This window comes from Tubulanus polymorphus, chromosome 5 (assembly GCF_964204645.1).
Source record: "Tubulanus polymorphus chromosome 5, tnTubPoly1.2, whole genome shotgun sequence".
Lineage (NCBI taxonomy): Eukaryota > Metazoa > Nemertea > Palaeonemertea > Tubulaniformes > Tubulanidae > Tubulanus > Tubulanus polymorphus.
In genome coordinates, this window is record NC_134029.1 from 21788370 (window position 1) to 21807589 (window position 19220).

General features: G+C 38.5%; 4 protein-coding genes across 5 annotated transcripts in view; 1 reads left to right on the forward strand and 3 right to left on the reverse strand.

Annotated features, from left to right (window-relative positions):
* LOC141904973 (phosphatidylinositol-3,5-bisphosphate 3-phosphatase MTMR6-like) overlaps positions 1 to 2691 on the reverse strand; it is a 29065-nt gene extending 26374 nt beyond the window's left edge. The window contains exons 1-2 of one of the 2 annotated variants that reach the window (XM_074793636.1): positions 2570 to 2691; positions 103 to 132 (exon numbers count right to left, since the gene is read on the reverse strand). In XM_074793636.1, coding sequence (XP_074649737.1) covers positions 103 to 132; positions 2570 to 2593 — 54 coding nt within the window. In that variant the 5' untranslated portion in view covers positions 2594 to 2691. The remainder of the gene's footprint in view (positions 1 to 102; positions 133 to 2569) is intronic. The other variant, XM_074793638.1, reaches the window with a different exon arrangement.
* Positions 2692 to 3063: 372 nt separating this feature from the next.
* Positions 3064 to 9470, reverse strand: LOC141906467 (SWI/SNF-related matrix-associated actin-dependent regulator of chromatin subfamily A member 5-like). Its single transcript, XM_074795767.1, has 20 exons — positions 9323 to 9470; positions 8857 to 8958; positions 8566 to 8744; positions 8236 to 8336; positions 8015 to 8115; positions 7711 to 7890; positions 7361 to 7516; positions 6964 to 7274; positions 6652 to 6878; positions 6289 to 6563; positions 5942 to 6074; positions 5689 to 5834; positions 5367 to 5600; positions 5183 to 5296; positions 4947 to 5072; positions 4686 to 4802; positions 4462 to 4596; positions 4109 to 4321; positions 3900 to 4025; positions 3064 to 3593 (listed from the first exon to the last, which is right to left on the reverse strand). The coding sequence occupies exons 1-20, from the start codon at positions 9374 to 9376 to the stop codon at positions 3528 to 3530; spliced, it is 3096 nt and encodes a 1031-aa protein (XP_074651868.1). The 5' UTR covers positions 9377 to 9470; the 3' UTR covers positions 3064 to 3527.
* A 1472-nt stretch (positions 9471 to 10942) lies between these two features.
* LOC141906468 (serine/threonine-protein kinase RIO2-like) lies at positions 10943 to 13636 on the reverse strand. Its single transcript, XM_074795768.1, has 8 exons — positions 13504 to 13636; positions 13178 to 13322; positions 12807 to 13096; positions 12614 to 12702; positions 12317 to 12508; positions 12148 to 12240; positions 11990 to 12062; positions 10943 to 11514 (listed from the first exon to the last, which is right to left on the reverse strand). The coding sequence occupies exons 1-8, from the start codon at positions 13567 to 13569 to the stop codon at positions 10966 to 10968; spliced, it is 1497 nt and encodes a 498-aa protein (XP_074651869.1). The 5' UTR covers positions 13570 to 13636; the 3' UTR covers positions 10943 to 10965.
* Positions 13637 to 14090: 454 nt separating this feature from the next.
* LOC141905334 (uncharacterized) lies at positions 14091 to 19169 on the forward strand. Its single transcript, XM_074794174.1, has 4 exons — positions 14091 to 14826; positions 15050 to 15184; positions 15291 to 15366; positions 15758 to 19169. Exons 1-4 carry the CDS (start codon positions 14164 to 14166, stop codon positions 17842 to 17844), a joined length of 2961 nt encoding a protein of 986 aa, XP_074650275.1. The 5' UTR covers positions 14091 to 14163; the 3' UTR covers positions 17845 to 19169.
* The last annotated feature ends 51 nt before the right edge of the window (positions 19170 to 19220 follow it).

A 19220-nucleotide genomic window follows, 5' to 3' on the forward strand; every position in this document is an offset into this window, starting at 1 on the left:
AACGATTTCTTTGATTTCGGAGCAATAAAATCAAACCTATTACTCCAAGCTTTGATATTGCTCCGTTTAAATATGTTGTTAAAGCGCCATGCACATTCTTACCAGATAATTTTGCTTTACACGCGAAATTTTCTACAAATTCAAAAACAGAGATTACCATTAATCAAAATAAATCTTCAAGAATTATTGGCCATTTGAAAATAGCTAATTAGCTTCATCAGTTTCGGTTAACAAAAGCAAAAGGCTAAAACACACGGAGAATTTGATTTCTATGTTTGTAATGGGTTTACTTTGTTAGAAATAAGATGTAACAAAATTCATCGTGATTCTTATACTTAAATAAGAATTTGTTCGAGAAATCTTCTAATTGAAGGACGTATATAGTGGTGAATTGAAAGGCAATGACAATATATTAGTCATATGGACAACATTATATATTAATGGATGCAAGCAGTGCGTCAGCGATGAGTCGGTTATTAGATTATGCACTGCAAACAGTACCTCAGGCTGTTTCTCTACAACACTGGAACGTGTCCCAGAGAAATCTTGACGCGATAGTTTAGATATGACACATCACTGAGGATTAACTGGCACGATACCAGTTGAATTACAGGTTAAACAAATAGTAGTGGTACTTCTGTAACGTGTCTACGATCGAAAGGAAAAAATATGTTCCTTTAAAACACGGGTTTGACAAATAAAATATGTTCCTTTAAAACACGGGTTTGACAAATAAAATATGTTCCTTTAAAACACGGGTTTGACAAATACTTCTGTAAGGTATCTATGAGAGAAAAATTAATATTTTAGAAAATTAGATTTTGAGGCTTAAAAATGAAGCAGTTTCCCAGTGAAAGTAAAGTTTTCTGAAAGTGAAAATATCGAAATTTGAATAAAGAGTTTAAAGCAAGCACGAACAAAACAGCTATCGAGGTACATACCACTAGAGTTCCATCGGGTAAACTTTCTAAATCCTGTAAATTCCCCATATTCTAAATCCCTAAAACAATTCTAGGTCTTTCGCACTATAAATAACCATAACTACTACATCCACGCGTCGAAAGCGACCTTTTTCAATGCACATGCACAAATCATTCATGAACTACGGCTGGATATGTCACTTCGCAACAAAAGTATTACAGAAAATCGCCTAATCAATACGATAACACGAATACATAGATTTTCCATTCATAACGAATCAGTAACGATGGAACGCATCATAAACAGCCAGTGGTTATTATAACACAGCCGTCGTCTGCTGCTGTTAAACCCTCACTGAGCAGACAACGTACTAGCTCTACCCATAATCCTCTCTGCTCAGTCGTTAACCAATACAGACGCAGCTTTTGACGGATAGCGTGAAACTTCAGTCAGACAGTCACCAGTTACAGAGTTTACTAATCTCCCAAACGTCAAATGTTGATAGTTTATAACGGATTAAATCGGAAATTGCATCAATTGATTAGAGACCAGATGATAGCTTAAATATGTGAAATATCAATGGATTTAAATGTTGACAATTGGTAACTGATCAAATCGGAAATTGTGCTTGACAGCTTATATCTCAATTTTTAGCTAGTCTACGGTACTAGCATTGAGTAGGCTACAGTGTAGATAGGCCTACCTGAAATATCGAAGAATTTAAAGTGACAACTAATCAACTAATTTGAGTTTATATAGTTGAACATTCTTTATTGTAGATATCTATTTGAACTGGTTGATATGATACCAAATATCTTCAATTCTTATTTTGGACGATATGTTGAACTTAAGCAAGGAGGGGCTTTTTATACTGAATCAACATTGGAAGCTACAAAACATAATTTTCATTTTTCCATCATATTCAACCTTTATTCTCACCCTGCCTTTTTAGTCAATCCTTGATAAGACTATAATATCACCTTTCTATGTTCACTAGTATTATTAGATCTAGAGGAAGGTGGGCCAAACTGTGGTGACAGTGAGAAATTTTCATTTGAAAATTGACAAACAGGCAATCTTTATGTCGCCATAAAAAAACTATACCAGCGACAGTTACAACACTATTACGATAACATAAATAACATTAACATAATAATCAGGGATAGGGGCCTATTAAATTTTGGGTTAGGACAGGAGCGTCGGAGGATATAGAGGCTTGGGGTAAGTCAGATTTAGGGTCTGTATTAGTTAAGGCTAGGGTTAGGTTAAGGTTAAGGGCTATATATATAGTTGAAATAGTGACAGGATTAAAACGAGCCTCAGTCGATGGTGCCGGTGGTCCAGTTGGAAGACGCTGCACTAGAGGGTCAGGGATCGATATGCTGGCCCGAGTTTGAATACCACGCTATCCACTCTTAACCCTTTCCTTCATTACTCTATATCCATTTTTAGAAATGATTGTACAATTGTTCTGTTTTGGAAGGATAGCTGTCTGTTATGTCACAGTTTTTCAGTCAGACTTTTTTATAACAATTTAGTCTTCATTTTTTCATTTTCGATTCGTAGATGCGAAGAAGAAGCCGAAGATGGACACTTCTTGAGTCCTGACATATGCAATAACAACAAATAAACGATACTGAATACATACCTTTGGGGTCCTTATGTGCTCCATAGTGAATTGACAAATTATATCGTGCCAGGGAATGCGCTCAAGATCTCAAAATCTTTGATTTTCCAATTCTTTTTTTTCCGAAACGTCAAATATGTTTACTTCCGGGTTAATGGCGGCTATATTTGGTCGAATTTAATCAATATTTTATCACATATAACGACGTTTTTCTCTTGAAAAAAATTTTTAATGCAATTATCAACATTGATTTTTATTTATTAATAAAGTTGCAAAATAAAACTAAAAATATAATTTTTGTAGTTGAAATAGAAGGAGCAACAATAAATAAGTATTTTGACTAGCAAATATTATGCAGGATGTACTAAGTACCGAAACGGACCGTTAACAGTGTAATCCGGTTTTTCCTAGGAGATAAAAGGAATGATTTGCAGAACATTTAAGACCACTGGGCGTATCGACGTGTTGAATGAAAATCCATTTAAGCCGAAAAAGTAAAACAAACTTCAAACAGATTTAGTACAAATGGTTCCTTTATTCATCCAGTTCACATACATACAGAATGGCAACATAGATATACATGGGCATACAAGATAGATTTTCCGTCAATAAATGCTTCAACACCTTGTAACCCAGCTCTTAAGTGACAGCACAAACCAAGCAGAAAACTGAATACATATCTTATAGTATTACTTCAATTCACACAACACATCATCTAAAAGTTACTATTACAATTAAGCAATTTTGCATTCCAGTCGAATTGAGTTAGTGCTAACCAAATTATTCTCAGACGTATTCAGGATCTTTCAAATAAAATATTCTGCTCATTCAGACGAAAGACATACTATAAATTACAAAAATATATACATGAACATTGTCTTAGGTCATCAGAAGCGATGATGTTGTGATTTTGTTGATAGATGAGTACGCCAGATCTACTCGCGATTAATTTTGTTCAGAAACACGAACTGACGACCATCTATTTTTTCTTCTTTGGTCGACCTCGTAAATCTGGAGTTCCATCGGCTTTTCGCTTCTGTGGTCCCTGAAAACCAAAAAATGAGTTTAACTCAAATGGAAATGATCTCGCGTCTGATTCCAGTCACACTTGCTTAAATCGGATCAGTTTAATACAGATTTGTATCTAATCCAGATTTCATGTACAGTCCACCTATGCATAATTATAATGTTCAATATATGATGTTTTGTTCGGATTTCTCATAAACTGGATGAATTCCATTGGTCCCAAACATTCCGAATTAAACAGGTTCTACTGTGCAAAGACACATTTAAACCTTCTAATTATTTCCTAATTATTTGTCGCTACAGGAATCAAGGACTGTGCACTCACCTTTTGTGAATTGGCAGTGCCTTTAGCTTTTCCTCCCTTTCGCCTTTCAGCTTTTTCTTTCTCTTCAAGTTCCATGTTTTCTCTTTCAATCAACGTGATTAATGTATTACAGCGACGTTGTAACTCCTACAATCATCAAACACACATGCATTTTTTAAATCCTGCGCTAAAAATCGAAAACATTGTTCAAATAATGAATGAATATTTACCATGGCAGTTCTCGATTTGATGAACCAATCGAATCTGAATTGTGGAGCTTGTCTGACGGCGGATCTCAACTCGTCGTAGACGTTTTCCTTGTCGAAGCCGAGTTTATGTAGCATACAAACGAGAAAACGATCTTCTTCCTCCGTGTAGTTCTTACCCTTATTCGTACCGTACTGAATGCGTAGTTGATGGAATGGTGCTCGGTATCTGGCCATCTGCGAGCGAAAATTAACGAATCGAGAATAGAAAATTCATCCCAATTAAAAATCCAATATCACTTTATTACCACATCGTTTTCACAACCAACCGGAGGTAAATGGAAATGGGATGACAGTAAATCAGAACACCGACTAACCTTAGCGTCTAATGCTTTCTTGATTCCAGCTCGTCTTTGAATTTTAGCTTCTCCCCTTTCTATTTGAGCCATTATTCTCTCAATATCTTGTAACTCATTGCAGCGATCCCAGAACACACTGGCGTACTCCATTACCTACAGAAACACATAGAAACACATCGACATGTTTTGCGAATAGTGTTTTTATTCTATTAATTCTACACAGCTAAATCAATTCGTTTTACCTCTTCCGGTGTTTTGCCTTCGACATCGCGCGATATAGCGTCCAGATCATCTCGACCATATTTCTCATTCGCTTTGATAAACTGATTGAAATCTCGTTTGGACCAATTAGTAAATCCCTACACGACAAAATAAACACATGAGCTTTCATCACAACATTCTTCATTTCAAAATTCATGAACTTGACTTTCAGTTCAAGAAATCTAACATTTCTCTATGTATGATTAATAGATTTCCACATTCAATAATAAACCGGTACAAACCTCTTTCAGAAGTTCCTCCTTCTCATTTTGTTCTTCTTCACCTAGTACTTCAGAATCATCGATCCTTTTCTGTTCCTCTTTTCTCACTTTATCTGCCTCGGAACCAAGTTCAGGGTTACGCGGAACCTGCAAGTTTAGCACACAGATCAGATGAACAGAATCAAAAGTACTGAAGCTGATATAAAGTTAAGTGAAAGATTCTATCATCACTGGGTAATCTTCTTCATGCTACTCACCTTGTAACCGATCGTTTTCCTGTAGAAATAAATCTCTTTATCGAGGATTTCAAACAATCTCGGCGGATAGAATTGAAAATCTTGTACATTCGGCTGCTTCGGTGGACGTGGCGCCTAAGACAGAGAGAAACATTATACGAACTGCAATCGACAGATAAATGGTCAAAATATTCGCCAAATTTACCTTCGGAGCTTTAGGTTCGCTAACTCGCAACGCTTCTCGGAAATATGCGTCGACCGCGTAGTTAGCTTTACGTTCTCGTTTCGGCGGTTCGATCCAGTGTGTGACGCTTAGTTTCTGTTTATCTCTGTAATCCTGACCTTCAAATTTATAAACGCTGTCCGTAGGCGTGTCCAACGTGAATTTCTGCAACGAGCTTTCGCCGAGCTCCTCGAGCTTCTTTTTGTCTTCCTCAGTCTACACAAAACAACAAATACATATAAATTCAAAATTCTTTGTAATGCCGTCAGTATTTTCTCGATTGCGAAACGAATAAAGAACTTACGCGCATTTTTCCTCTGTTCAAAATCTCGTCGATACTCTCATCGGTGATCATGCTGTCTTTAGCGGCAAACACGTGATCGGCGCCGTGTCTGATCATCTGTAGAACGTCGTCTTTCCCGAGTCTTTGATTCTGGTCGACCAAACGACCTGAACAGCAGGAAAACAACGAAAAATACGTGAAAAGGAATCTACGATGACTGAAAACTTTTTTGTGCCACCGTTTGAGGACTTATTGAGATTCAATTTTTTTTTACCTTGTTGAATGACAATATTGTCTAATCGTAACTTCATCTCTGCACGTTCTACAATCCGTTCCTCCACGGTATGTTCAGTTATAAAACGGAAAACCCTGACGACTTTCTTTTGACCGATACGATGAGCTCGATCCTGAATGAATAAAGCCATAAATTGATAAGCAATCATTTTCACAAGTCTATCAAACAAATCTGATTTCACAGTGACTTCCAACCTAGGCGTATAACTGTTCTTCAATAGAACAGTTTTTTAAAAACGGCTCATAAAATCAAGTCAAATGCATGTGTTGGTTTTTCAATTCACACCGAACTTGAAAACAAATTTCCCAATATCTCCGAAGACCTACCTGAGCTTGAAGATCAACCTGCGGGTTCCAGTCAGAATCGAACAAGATAACGATGTCAGCGGTGGCGAGATTGATACCCAAACCACCGGCGCGCGTACTCAACATGAAAATGAACTTATTACTACCCGGACGATTATACTCATCGATCGACTTCTGTCGTTCCTCGTGCGGCGTTTGTCCGTCGAGTCGACAATAGTCGTACTCCTTCCAGAAACAATAATCTTCCAAAATATCGAGAACGCGAGTCATTTGACTGAATATCAACACACGAGATCCTAAAAAGCATATGGATGAAAAATAGGTGATGCACACATAACCCAGATTGCGGTAAGGTTTCTGAAAGCAGTTGTAACAAGTACATACCATCGGCTTGTAGTTTAGGCAATAATTTGTCTAACAAAACCATTTTACCGCAGTTATCAACCAGATGTTTATCAGTAGTGTACGGAGGACCGGGTTCTGCACCGTCGAACAGATACGGATGATTACAGCACTTTCTGAGCTGCATAAGAATGTTGAGTAGTCGCATTTTGTCCGAGCGTCCAGCACCGTTTACGACATCGATATCTTTCATCAAAATCTTGGTGTACCTATTGTAAATAAAAATTTTCAATTTTCATTAATATTTTGCTTTATTTCGCTTTGAAAATGCGACATCTCTGAATCAATTCTTACCATTCTCTCTGCATTTGACTCAAACCGACGTAAACCTTAAGTTCCTGCTTCGGTTTTAAAGCTTTCTCGACCTCGGATTTCAAACGTCGCAACAAGAAAGGACGCAACACTTCGTGAAGCCTCGATACGAGGTCTTTATCGCCGAGACACGTGCTCGTGTTGAACCACGAGTCGAAATCGTCGGAACTGTTGAAAACGTCGGGCAATAAGAAATTCAACAAAGCCCACAGTTCGTGTAAGTTGTTCTGCAGCGGAGTACCGGTTAGTAGCAATCGATGAGACGACTTGAATTCACGCACAATATCTGACAGCTGAAATAGTGAAGTAGTCAATTAAGTTCCTTATGCATTTGAACTTACAGGTTTAGGGGTTGTAGTATTATTTAGTAGATACCCACCTTTGATTTCTCGTTCTTGATACGATGGGCTTCATCAATGACCAAATATCTCCAATTAAATTTCTTGAAGACTGCCTTTTCACGAATACACATTTCGTAAGATGTAATTAATACGTCCCATTCTCCTGGCATGAGTGTATCTCGGATGAATTCAGCCTGAAATAAAAGACATATAGGTGAATCAAAATGAACGATTTTGAATCCTGGGTCCCTTCAGATCAGTCATTCATCAGTCAGAGTATAAGGGGAGTTATCAAGGCATTGCGAAGAACATTTAAATTAAAATAACTAAATATAACTAAAAGGGAACTAAATATAGAAATATGAATCTTAACGACATTTGTACTGACCCTTGTAGCAGCATCTCCGATGAGACAAACCGCTCTTAGCGATGGACACCATCTTTTGAATTCAGCGACCCAATTATACAACGTCGATTTAGGTACAATTACCAGATGAGGCGATGGTACATTACGATAGTGTTTCATGTAACCGAGCAGAGAAATCGTCTGCAACGTTTTACCTAAACCCTGCAAAATATTAAAACACAAACGTTTGACAAATAACCACATGAACTTTTACCAGAGGTCTGAAAAACAATTCAATTCAGCACAAAAAGTTTTAGAAGTTAGTAAGTAGGAAAACAAAACTTACCATTTCATCAGCCAAAATACCATTGATACCATGTTCGTAAAGTGAGATCATCCAATTTAGACCACGGACCTGATAATCTCTCATTTTACCAGATTTAATATCTGAAAATCAGACAAAAATGATTTGATGAAAATATTATTTCTAAATTCCCAAGTTTTTCCCAATTTCCCTGTTCAGTGGGAACCATGTCAAACAATAAACATGACAAAACAGTATCTTACAAGATGGCGATTCTTCAAATCTGATTTGAATTTGAGCCGCTTTCTTCGATTCGGATAAAAGTTCTTCGTCTTCTTCCTGTTCGGTGCGACGATGACGATGGCTGAATTAAGACCGAGACAATTTCATTGACCGGTGATAAGGAGTTCAGTCACGTGAGCTCATACGAGCTGCAACGGGTCTACTGTCCTACATAATTTTGAGCAACTTCAAACATTTATGTACAGTGTACACATGGAGAAGTGGCCGATTTTGGAACCCTGACCTTTGGATGCAATACAATGTTCTAAAGCAATAGAACGACATCGAAATAATCATTATTTGTAACTTACTCTCCCGCTGATAAAAGTTTTGCTTTGTCATTCATCTTCGGTGGTCCTTTCACCTTTGTTTTCATTTTAAGCGGGCTCGTAGGCGTCTTTTTATTCAGATTCGCTCCTGTGCTCATGAAATGAGCGAATAGCTCTGTTTGTTGCAATAAAAAGTCGAATCGTTTCGACCGATCTTCATTCTGAAAATCAAAGATAAAGTTTGTGAACTTTCAAATGTGTTCGTCACAAATACATACGAAATGACACAATCATCAAATTCAGAGAATTGATTCCATTTGTGAGATAACTTACGAGTTCAGCTTCATAAGACTCAGTATCCTGTTTGCCAGGAGATTTTCCGGGAGGGTGTTTGAGAATAAGTGTGGGAGCTTCAGATACCACTTCAGGTGCCGGCTATAACGAAGGAAAGAACATTTTCTTTTTTTAATTTGTATGGAATAATGTTCATCCTTATTACACGTCAGAGGGCTAACCAAATGTAGTAAGATGACCTAAATGAATACATTTTGTTCCATTCTTCTTGCCTGTTTTTATAAAAAACGATATGTCCGAGTTTTTTCACTTTTTTTTCAAAAACTTTGTTTTAATTTTTATATTAATCTAATTTTTCAGCAAAACTGATGTTCGACCCGAATTGTGCCTGCTTACTAGTCTTTTCAGTCCACTCCAATAGTCAAATATTCAGCAACGGATTATAAACAGACTAACCCGGCAAAAATCACAGATTTTAAACTGTTAAATATGATAAAATACGAACCGATTCTTCCTCCATAGGCTCCTCTTTATTCGATTCGTTATCTGAGTTCGACATACTGGTGGTTTAACGGTGATATCACTAATTATCAATCATTAAAATCACTTTAAACAAGAGAGAAAGAAAACAACAGCATTCGCGCAAATTTTATTTTCGGTTGCCACTAAACTTCGGAAGTGGTTTTAGTCCGCGACCGCGGCCGTATTTTAGATAATTCCCCGGAAATGGTTCAACCTATGGCAAGCGTTTATTATGGTTTTTGTTATAGTTACGTCAAACAATTTTGTTAAATTCCAAAATTTGTCACTTGCTCATTCGTTCGTCCTGCGCAAAAAGCTTAAAGATGGTGTGCGTTCCGTGTATTGTCGTGCCCTTCTTACTGTGGGTATTTCACAAGTTCATTAGACCATATCTACCAAGTTTCCTGACCCCATGGAAAAAAACTGACGCAGTAACGGCGGGCCAAAGTCAAGAAACAACAACAACGAATGAGCATAATAATTCCAAAAATGAAAAATCAGAGGTGTGTAATGTATATGTCGTTCGGTTCACTTTTGGATCATCCACCTATACCGGGTTTTTATGGCCTCCCGTCAACGCAAACCCTGCTCGCCCTTCCGTCCTCGGACTTTGTTAGGAGGCAACCATTCAAACCCTGGCAAGCGAGGATGCTATTTAGATAAAAATCGATTCAAGATCCTTTACCATTGTTGTTCTTTTATGTTTGTAACAGATGAATGGTCATATCTCAAATGGGACAACAAATAAAGAAGAGATAACAGTGTCAGATAAAAAGACCGATTAGTGGCTTTGTGACATGTGGGATGCAAAAGGCGGATGATGTGATACTAAACGTGCCGCAATGATGCACAGTATTGATATAATAAGAGCACCACAACTTCAGGATTTCAATTGGATGATTCATTGTGTAGTTCATGAAAGTGATTTAAGAGAAAGTGCAATAATGATAAATTTTGTAGTTTTGGCAGCTGTTACATTTGATAAAACTAAGGGGTTAATTATGATTGAATTATATCATCGACAAATTTTCAAGTACCGGTAATGCTAAAAGAAATTGATACCTTGTTTCTCATTAAGTTGACCCGGCCAGCTGCATATCTACCCTGTACATAGCTTATAAAATCTTGATCAAGCTAACCATAACAGATCCTGTAGCTATAGAAATGAACTGATAACAAATGACCTGGCCGATGAGGAGAAACAAGGTTCCATTATATTTTAGCCTGAACTTTCTGTTCAATGCACAGTTTGGTGAAAATATTTATTGCATGTTTTTATGATAAAAATTTTTTTCAATTGAAATTTTGTTTCTTTTAATTCGTTTATGTCTTGACCAACCTCGTTAAAAATTGCAATAACAAAGAGCAGAGCATGTCTTGAATTTTATGCAGAAATGAAAAAATCTTTATGTTGTAAATTTCAGTCAATACACTTGAAATATATTGTTATAACTTTCCAGTTCCGTTCAGTTTATTTAAAGGAAATTCCTGTAGCTCATCGTTGCAACTCTAGTTGATTAAGACTAATCAAATCTTTGTCAAAATTTTGATGGACTATGCATAAAAAACCGAAGTAAAAGGCAAAGAAAACTACATTTTCCAATGTGAAACCTATGATTTTATTGATCACCAATCACCAGAGGTCATCTGTTTAATATTATCCATATGATCGCGTCTATCTTTAGTAACGACCCCGGCTTCGCCTTGCTTACGAATACGCCGGGCTAGTTGACGGTGTTGCTGTTTTTTGCTTTGACTTTTCACGCGGGCTTTAATCACCTCGGGCGCTACGCTCGTTTTCGACGTGGCCGAACTAAAAGCGCCGGTTTGTTGCTGTTTCAACAGATACCAGTTCGTCTGATCGATCGCGTCCTCGTTCCTGAATGGACGATAGTTCTGATTTAAAGCGCTAAGATCGTCGATATCGTCCGCCTCGACTAATGCAGGAATTGTCTCTTCATCGTTATTATCGGTATATTTTAACAACGAGTCACTATCAACACCGGTTTCATTGTTCGTAATTAGTTCAAATTTCTGGTCTGAATCTTCCACATCGATATCTGCTTCATCGACCTGTTCCTCTTCTGATGCACCTCCTTCTGCCCCATCATCACTATCATCATCTTCATTTCCTTCGTCTGTATCATTTCCCGGACCGTGTAAATCATTCGTCATCTGAAAAATTAGTTTTTTTAATGTTACCCGCATCGTGTATCATTGAAGAAAAACTCCATGATACAAAGTTGAACTAAGCACAGCAGTTGTAATAATATGATATAACTGCTTTTAGGAAATAGATCTCTTGAAAACCGCTCATAGCATTTGGGTCAAAACATTGAAATCCTTAGGAAATAGGGATCATTCATCCATTATGTACGCATTAGGGGAGAGGGGAGGGGTAAGTGCAATTGCGTACTGTAATACTTAATCTATATGAAAAAATGGCCAATTTTGCGTACAGGGGGGAAGGGGGTGGTAGAAAAAATCATATTTCATGCATACGTAATAAATGACTGATCCTTCAGTATAACTTAATAGTACTCAGGGTTTTTTCTTCCATTGAATTGGACAGTCATTTTGTCTTAAGTACCATACTGGTATTTCACTCATTTATTATATGTGGCTGCATTCCTACAATTACTAAACTAACCTCATCAAAATCCTCCTGCTCTTTTTTAGTGAATCCGCTTGCGGAGATATCGACATCAAGACGACCTTCTCGACTAGATTTGAAAATGAAATGATCGAATTGTCAGTAGATGAGGATATTTACATTATGTTTTATGATTATCTAGTTTCCGTACTCACTGGACATCGCTGAACTTCGGAAATAGTTTGCTTTCATAATGAAACCGTCTGGCGAAAAACTCGACAATACAGTTCACATCACGTTCGAAATACCTGAAGATAAAGCATATCTGAGATTATCAACAGAGTCAACAAAGCAATTTCATATCATACGGCAGCATATTCCTACCATTGCGCATTTGGATGACTTATAGAAACCATTTGCGGAAAATCGATCATAGTCACACTTCCAGCATCGTCAACCATCAGATTGAATTCATTAAAATCACCATGTATAACTCCTACATTTCCTAATCTAATGATAATTTCCATCAATTCATTGTATGTTGCTCCTGGGTCTTTGATTTCTTGAACTTGGCACCTATGATTATTTACAACATTAATAGCACATCCCATTTCTACAAGTCGTATGAATTTATCAATGAACAAATTAATTCAAGTCGAATCAACTGAGATCTTCACTTACATTGGAAATGAATTCAGTAACTCCATAACTACCGCATGTCTGTTAAAGTCAATTGGTTTAGGCACCGGAAATCCGCTGTCATATAACGCCTGAAAATTGAGATATTAAACATTTCATTATTCTCCCATTTCATAACCTAGGAATATATTCTATAAAGAAACTAAACGCAACAATTTTTGTATAGATAACATACTTTCATGTAGGCAAATTCCTTTGTCGCTGACAATCGAGACAGATACAACCAAGACGTGGATTTACGGTTTTTGTGATAGTCTCTTTTCTCTTTCAGTTTGCGAAACGACGTTCTGCCTAATCTGTGTAACTTCAAAGCGAATTGTTCTCCATCTTCATTCGCCACGATGTATAAATCGGATTCTTTTCCGACTCCTATTTGGTTGCCGACAGAAGCGACAACATTTCTGACAGCTAGAGCTTTTAGCGCTAGATAATCGTATCCAGCATTCGTCAATCGATAGCCATCAGCTGTTAAAACAAGACAATAATTCAAAAGCCTTGTAAATAGAAAGAGAAAAGGAATTTAGAATCAATTTGAAATTGCTATACCTCTTCGTCCAGCTCTTTCATAGGCAACAAGTTTATGTTTTGTCAGTTCTTTCAAGATTTTATGACAACCACCATGCTTCAGTCCGGCAATAGCAGCTAAAAGAGGACCAGGCACCAATTCATGATTTTTCATGCCCATTTCCACCTAAAAGAATAAGATCAAAATAGAAATTCATGGTTACTATACATCGAAAAAATCTAGGGTTCGAACCTGGTTTAGTAATATGGGCCATTATCAGTCAACATTAACCACCGCGAAGCGCACGGTCGCAATCTTTGAACCCGATTTGATAAGAGATCGGATGTATAAATCAATCTATAATTACCGCTGTGAGAACGCGAAAGTCCTCCTTCGAGAGATATCGGAGCAGGGAAACGTTTAGCTTGCCCATTGTAGAGTAAATCCTTATGAACGCTACTGTATCAGAGATAAAACGGAAAGCATTTCCTGGTAGTAGAAAAAGGGAGATGTTGCTGAAACTAAATTCAAACAACGGATTTGGACTAATTTTGGCCCAAAATGACAATTAATTTAGATAATTCGTATCATTTTTTATTATCTTATACAATTTGGGTAATAAATTGAAATACTAACATCGCTATTTATTTCTTCGTTCCATATATCGAAAATGTTCGTTTCGTTTTTCCATTTTCCCGGAAGATGGCGCCTTAATCGATAGCAGACCGCAGCAATTTAGCCGAATGTTTTTGTTTATTTTTTGACACGCTTTTTTTCTTGATTATCCCAAAATAAGATCAGATGTGAAGACGGGGCTTTGGTGGTACATATAAGAAATCCGTGTATAGGAACGTGACTCGAACAGGCGATGAAATTCCCGATTTTTCGCGTTTGTCTCTCCAGGGGACGCGACACTGACGCCACCTGGGTTTGACCCCTTCAACAAAGGGCTTGTGAAATATTCAAGATGGCGTGTATCCCCCAGCAATTCCGAGGATCGCGGAGGCCATTTTAAGGACGTAGAATTATGGGGCACAAGGACTACTGCTGTGTGCCTGGTTGTGGAAATAGGAGGGATGAAAAAGCAGGGTTTTCATTCTACTCAATACCCCTGAAACCACATGAGAGACATAAATCCTGGCTGGGAGCTATTGGTAAAGGTTTTGATTGGGTACCCACTGCCCACACACGGATATGCAGTCTACATTTTGTGGGCGGTAAGAAAAATAACGATCCGGACAGTCCTTCGTACATTCCTACGCTACACCTGGATTTACCTGTAACCGAAGATGAAACCCGTCGTCGACGACGGCGACCACCTGTTTCCGCGAGTCTCATCGCTAACATTCGCCGCGACGTCGAGGGTAACATTTACACGTCGACGAGAACGATTCCTTCGACGCCGGACGTGATGAAAGCTAAAACCGTCAGATCTCTTCTGTACAACGACGTCGTTCACATGGAAAACGGATTTCAAAACCAACAACAACCGCAACCGGATCAGGTCGTCGCGGTAACGCCGAAACCGGCGGAATCCGGATCGTTTTCGTCGTTTATTCGTTCGTTGAGTAAAGAAAATACGTTGAATTTAATGAAACAAAGTTACGTGAAAATCGGAGCCGAAACGAACACAACGCCACCTAGCGCTACAGTATCCGTCAATCCGGAATCAAAACCTAATTTCCAAGATGTGAGTTAACTGTACCGAAAACCTGCAATCAGTTGCTCAAAAATTGGTTAAAGTTTGATTAAAGTACCATGGTAGTTAGTTACCTAATCGTTGGTGGTATTTATCTACTACATGTAGGCCTATTTAACTTTTGCCAACTTTTAAGTAACTGACCTCTGTTTGTTGTAAGTCGCCGAAATTGCCTGTCAATCTTTACAATTACCTGTTGTCATACGTTTTACAGAAGAGTGTATTTGGATCAGGTTCGATGTGGAAGGATAGTAACCATAGTAACAAATTACTGAAGAACCTAGCTCGCTTGTGGAATGACCAGACTTTTGCCGATGTTGTGATAAATGTTGGTTTTGAAACATTCCATGTAAGTTTTGAATTCTCAGTTTATTCCGTAATTAGGCCTATATTTCCCATAGAAAAATGGTTCTTGAAATGCAATTAGTAATGATATGATTTAAATATTATTTCAGGCACATCGCATTGTTGTCGCCGCAGCCAGTCCTTTCATGGCTAGTTTACTGTCAAATGTTCCGTTACAAGATAAGTGTAAGTACTTCATTTAACCCTTTCAGTGCGTCTACACCGTAGTGCGGTGTATGAATTGGTGATTTATTTTGCTAGTACACTGCACTGCGGTGTATCGATGTAATAACTAATTAGTAATTATCTCTATTGAAAGATGGCAACACCTGTCAAACATAGTGAAATATTGATAACTGATGATACACAGCACCGCAGTGTAGACGCACTATAGTGGTATTCCGGTTATTCAACATACTAGGGTGGAATTTTTTCAAAATTTTCTAATCTCCAACACTATGAGGTATTATTGAGTCAGCACTGAAAGGGTTAAAGCCATCATTGAAATGATTTCAGGCTAGCTGAAAATTTCAGACAGGTCTCATTTTGATGTCTAAGATTATGTTTTTGTTTTCAGGCGTGAGCATTGAACTTCCGTGCGACCCTCGAGCGATGAAAGAAATCCTCAATTTCATGTACACGGGAACTCTAACACTGAAAGACGAGACGGTGTATCCGATACTGTACTCGGCTCAGATGCTGAACGTCGAGAAAGTGCGATACATGTGCGAAAAATACGTCGATATTAACAAACTGCCGAATCCGGAAAAAGGCGAACACGAAAATGACACCGATATGGCGGAGGCGTACGAAAATGACAACAGCGTAAATAGCGACGAGAACGACGAGTGGAATAACGGACCAAAAATCGAATCGTGTTTCACATTGACGAACGGAGATTCAAAAACTGAAAACAATTTCGAATCCAGTTCGCAGACGAAACGTCGCAAACGAAAAGCCGAAGTGACGATGAAACTACAGCCGAAACTACGCGTAATCGCCGAGGATGGCCTAGACGAGGCGGTCACGGTGAAAGAGGAACCGGATTGGGAATGGGATGACGCGCCGGAAGAAGATCCTCCGATGGTGCCCCCAGATATCGATGTCAAAACCGAAAACGCGCAAATCGATACGATTGATGAGATTAGACGAGAAGTCGACGAGGAACTCGTCGCGGAATCGTCGTCGAAAAAGAGCCGCAAACGAAAGTCGAAACCGTTCCGAGCTGCGTGCGTCGAAACCGTCAAACTCGAAGAACCGAAACCCGAAGAGATGAAAGATTTATTAGGTTTGTTCGGAGGCGGTGATTCGGAGGTACAGAATACCGACGTCGGCGAGTTTATCAATAAATTACTGAACGTACACGACATAGTATCGCCTTCTGATCTCAATCTACCTGAAGATACTCACGACGGACTCGGGTTCATGGGCGAAGGAATCTTAGCTCCGTACAGTTCGAAAAGCGTCAAATCGAAGAAAAATCCCGACGAAGTGAAAAAACAACAACAGGGACCGTTTTCGCGTATTTGCGCCGTTTGTTTCTGGCGTTTTCCGTCGGACGAGACCGCCGAAAAGCATATACGCAAAAATCACCCGGAAGTGAGCGAGGCCGAAATTCTGAGCAAAATCAAAGAAATGCGAATGCTGAACGCTAAACAGGATAATAGGAACTCGTCGAAGAATCAAAACGCGAACGCGAAGTCATCCGACGCGAAACAGAAAACGTCTGAGATTCTGCCCGACGATATCATGATATCTCGACAGTTCATCTCGAGTAACGATCGCACGGTGAGTAGTGACGGAATCAAACAAAAGGCGGCTCTAGCGTACGTGTGTTGTCATTGCGATTCGAAGCACGAGTCACTACCCCTGTGTTTGGAGCACGTTCGCGATTGCCCGGTTCGTCAAACCGGGAAATCGCCGCGCGAACCGGCGCCGCCGGCGAAGATCGCGCAGCAGAGCGCCGCGAATCTGTACGGCGAATCGGCGAAGTTAGATTCGCTGGATCGCGTGGAACGCGACGAACGCGGTCGCATTCTGTATCACTGCGACGAGTGTCAGTACAAAACAACGCAGAAATATTACCTACCATTCCATCGTTATTATAAACATAGCATACCACTACCGGACGGTATCGACGTCTACGAGTGCGAAGTCTGTCATAAAAAACACCCGAGCGCCGGCGCGCTACGCGATCACATGCTTTATCACAGCACGTCGAAGGATCATCAGTTCGTTTGTAGTTTATGTAAAGAAGTATTCAAAACCGTAACGTCGCTTCGCGATCACACGCGTCGCAGTCATCACCTCACAAACTCGGATACGCCGAAAAAGGAGAAACAGTATTATCAGTGTGACTATCCGAATTGCATTTATCGCACGCGCTATAAGAATAAGCTGTACACGCATTCCGTGCGACATTCGGGGGCGCAGCCCGAGTGGTTGAAACCGAAACCAGAGCCCGACCAAGACGGCACGCTTTATATCGACGAACTCGACGATATGAACAGTAGCGCATTATCGAATCAGGACGAAGGGAATACTAGCGCGGCCGCCGCTGGCGCGTCGGTTCAAGATGATCCGAACTCGAGTGATTTATCTTCGCACGAGGTAGCAACCGGTACGTCGGATATCGTGTCCAAACAATCGGAAATTCCTGAATAGATTTAATAGATATGCAAGGTAGTAATTCATAGTGTGTTCTTTTCCTACATACCGGTATTTTAGCGGTCACAGGCGGTTTTTTGTACTTCAGAAATGATTTGTTTCGATGTTTTTGATGTACAATCAATTAGTAAAACCATGAATATTCAGTGATTATTGTAATACGTACATTCAGCTGGACTGAGGCATGTATTTCAGTTTTATTTCTAGGTAACCAATCATAAAATTTTCTAGAACCGTGGACTCAAAACCAAAGTTATATAGCCTTAAAGATAAAACCTAGCTACGTTGGAACCTTATTACAACGAACTTGAGGGGACCAGAAAACCTGTTCATTATAACCGATAGTTTGTTATATCCAGTATGGAGTTATTAAAATTGGCCTATTTGAAATGAAAATCTAGGTTTGTGATAACCGATGAATCAGTTATAACAAGGCTGCCCTGGATTATTACCCCCAAACCTGGATATGTGACAATCCAGAAAATGTTATTGTACTGCTGCCACCAAGGTTTTGTACTGGTGGCCTGCAAGATCAATAGCGAATGACGAATTCAATTTTAGTGAAAAAATGCCGTGAATTGCATTGTAAAAATATCGTAAATAATGTACATATTATTGTCTAAGTAAACAATAATACCATAATGATTTGAATGAACAAAATGATGCATTTTACAGCGTAGTGATCAGGATTTTACTAATTAATCATATACGCTTTATTTACAATATGACATACTTAAATGTGCTACATACCGTAATGTCATACTCTACTATATGATAGACTACGTTAATTGTTGTTTGTATTATCATTATCATCAATGGATTAATAATCAAACCATAAAACTGTAAATACGATGTAGACGTTTGATAATAATAATGATGAATATCTGCGCATGTTATTTGTTTAAAGTTGTATAAATTTCTACGTAGATCATGAATATTGATATTCCACTAAAGAAATTATGAATGAATATATACGTTATTGATTACTTCAAACTATTCCACATATCTACTAGCCCGATCAGTAGCTGGTGTATATTTCGAATCTATCTTTTTCACCCTCGCCCGATGTAAAATATGTTTTTATCAAATTTAGATGTTCTATGAAAAAGTTTATATGCATATCACATTATGCGTGTGTAAGTATGTGTATTAAAACGGCTACAAATCAGTGTCACAATTTCTTCACATATTAAGTTGCTGTGATCAGATAGAAAGATAGATAAATCGTGCACGTATTCTCACTATAGTTACTGATAGGTTTCGATGATATTTCAATGATATTTTCCTATGATATCTATGATATTTTACTGGCGTAAAATTAGCTGCACATTTAACTATTATCATTTCATCTTCTCATTCAATAAATCATGTAT

Excerpts from the sequence above, each read along its gene's own strand:
- LOC141906467 (XM_074795767.1), bottom strand. The coding sequence starts at position 9,376 with ATGTCGAACTCAGATAACGAATCGAATAAAGAGGAGCCTATGGAGGAA. Across the intron at positions 4,803-4,946 it reads AGGAGGAACTTCTGAAAGAG|GGATTTACTAATTGGTCCAA; the intron begins GTTTGTACCGGT and ends TTTGTCGTGTAG. Across the intron at positions 4,322-4,461 it reads AGAAAGCATTAGACGCTAAG|ATGGCCAGATACCGAGCACC; the intron begins GTTAGTCGGTGT and ends TTTCGCTCGCAG.
- LOC141905334 (XM_074794174.1), top strand. The coding sequence starts at position 14,164 with ATGGGGCACAAGGACTACTGCTGTGTGCCTGGTTGTGGAAATAGGAGG. Across the intron at positions 14,827-15,049 it reads CAAAACCTAATTTCCAAGAT|AAGAGTGTATTTGGATCAGG; the intron begins GTGAGTTAACTG and ends TACGTTTTACAG. Across the intron at positions 15,367-15,757 it reads TGTTCCGTTACAAGATAAGT|GCGTGAGCATTGAACTTCCG; the intron begins GTAAGTACTTCA and ends TTTTGTTTTCAG.
- LOC141906468 (XM_074795768.1), bottom strand. The coding sequence starts at position 13,569 with ATGGGCAAGCTAAACGTTTCCCTGCTCCGATATCTCTCGAAGGAGGAC. Across the intron at positions 13,097-13,177 it reads TGAAAGAGCTGGACGAAGAG|CTGATGGCTATCGATTGACG; the intron begins GTATAGCAATTT and ends TTGTTTTAACAG. Across the intron at positions 11,515-11,989 it reads AGCAGGAGGATTTTGATGAG|ATGACGAATGATTTACACGG; the intron begins GTTAGTTTAGTA and ends CTAATTTTTCAG.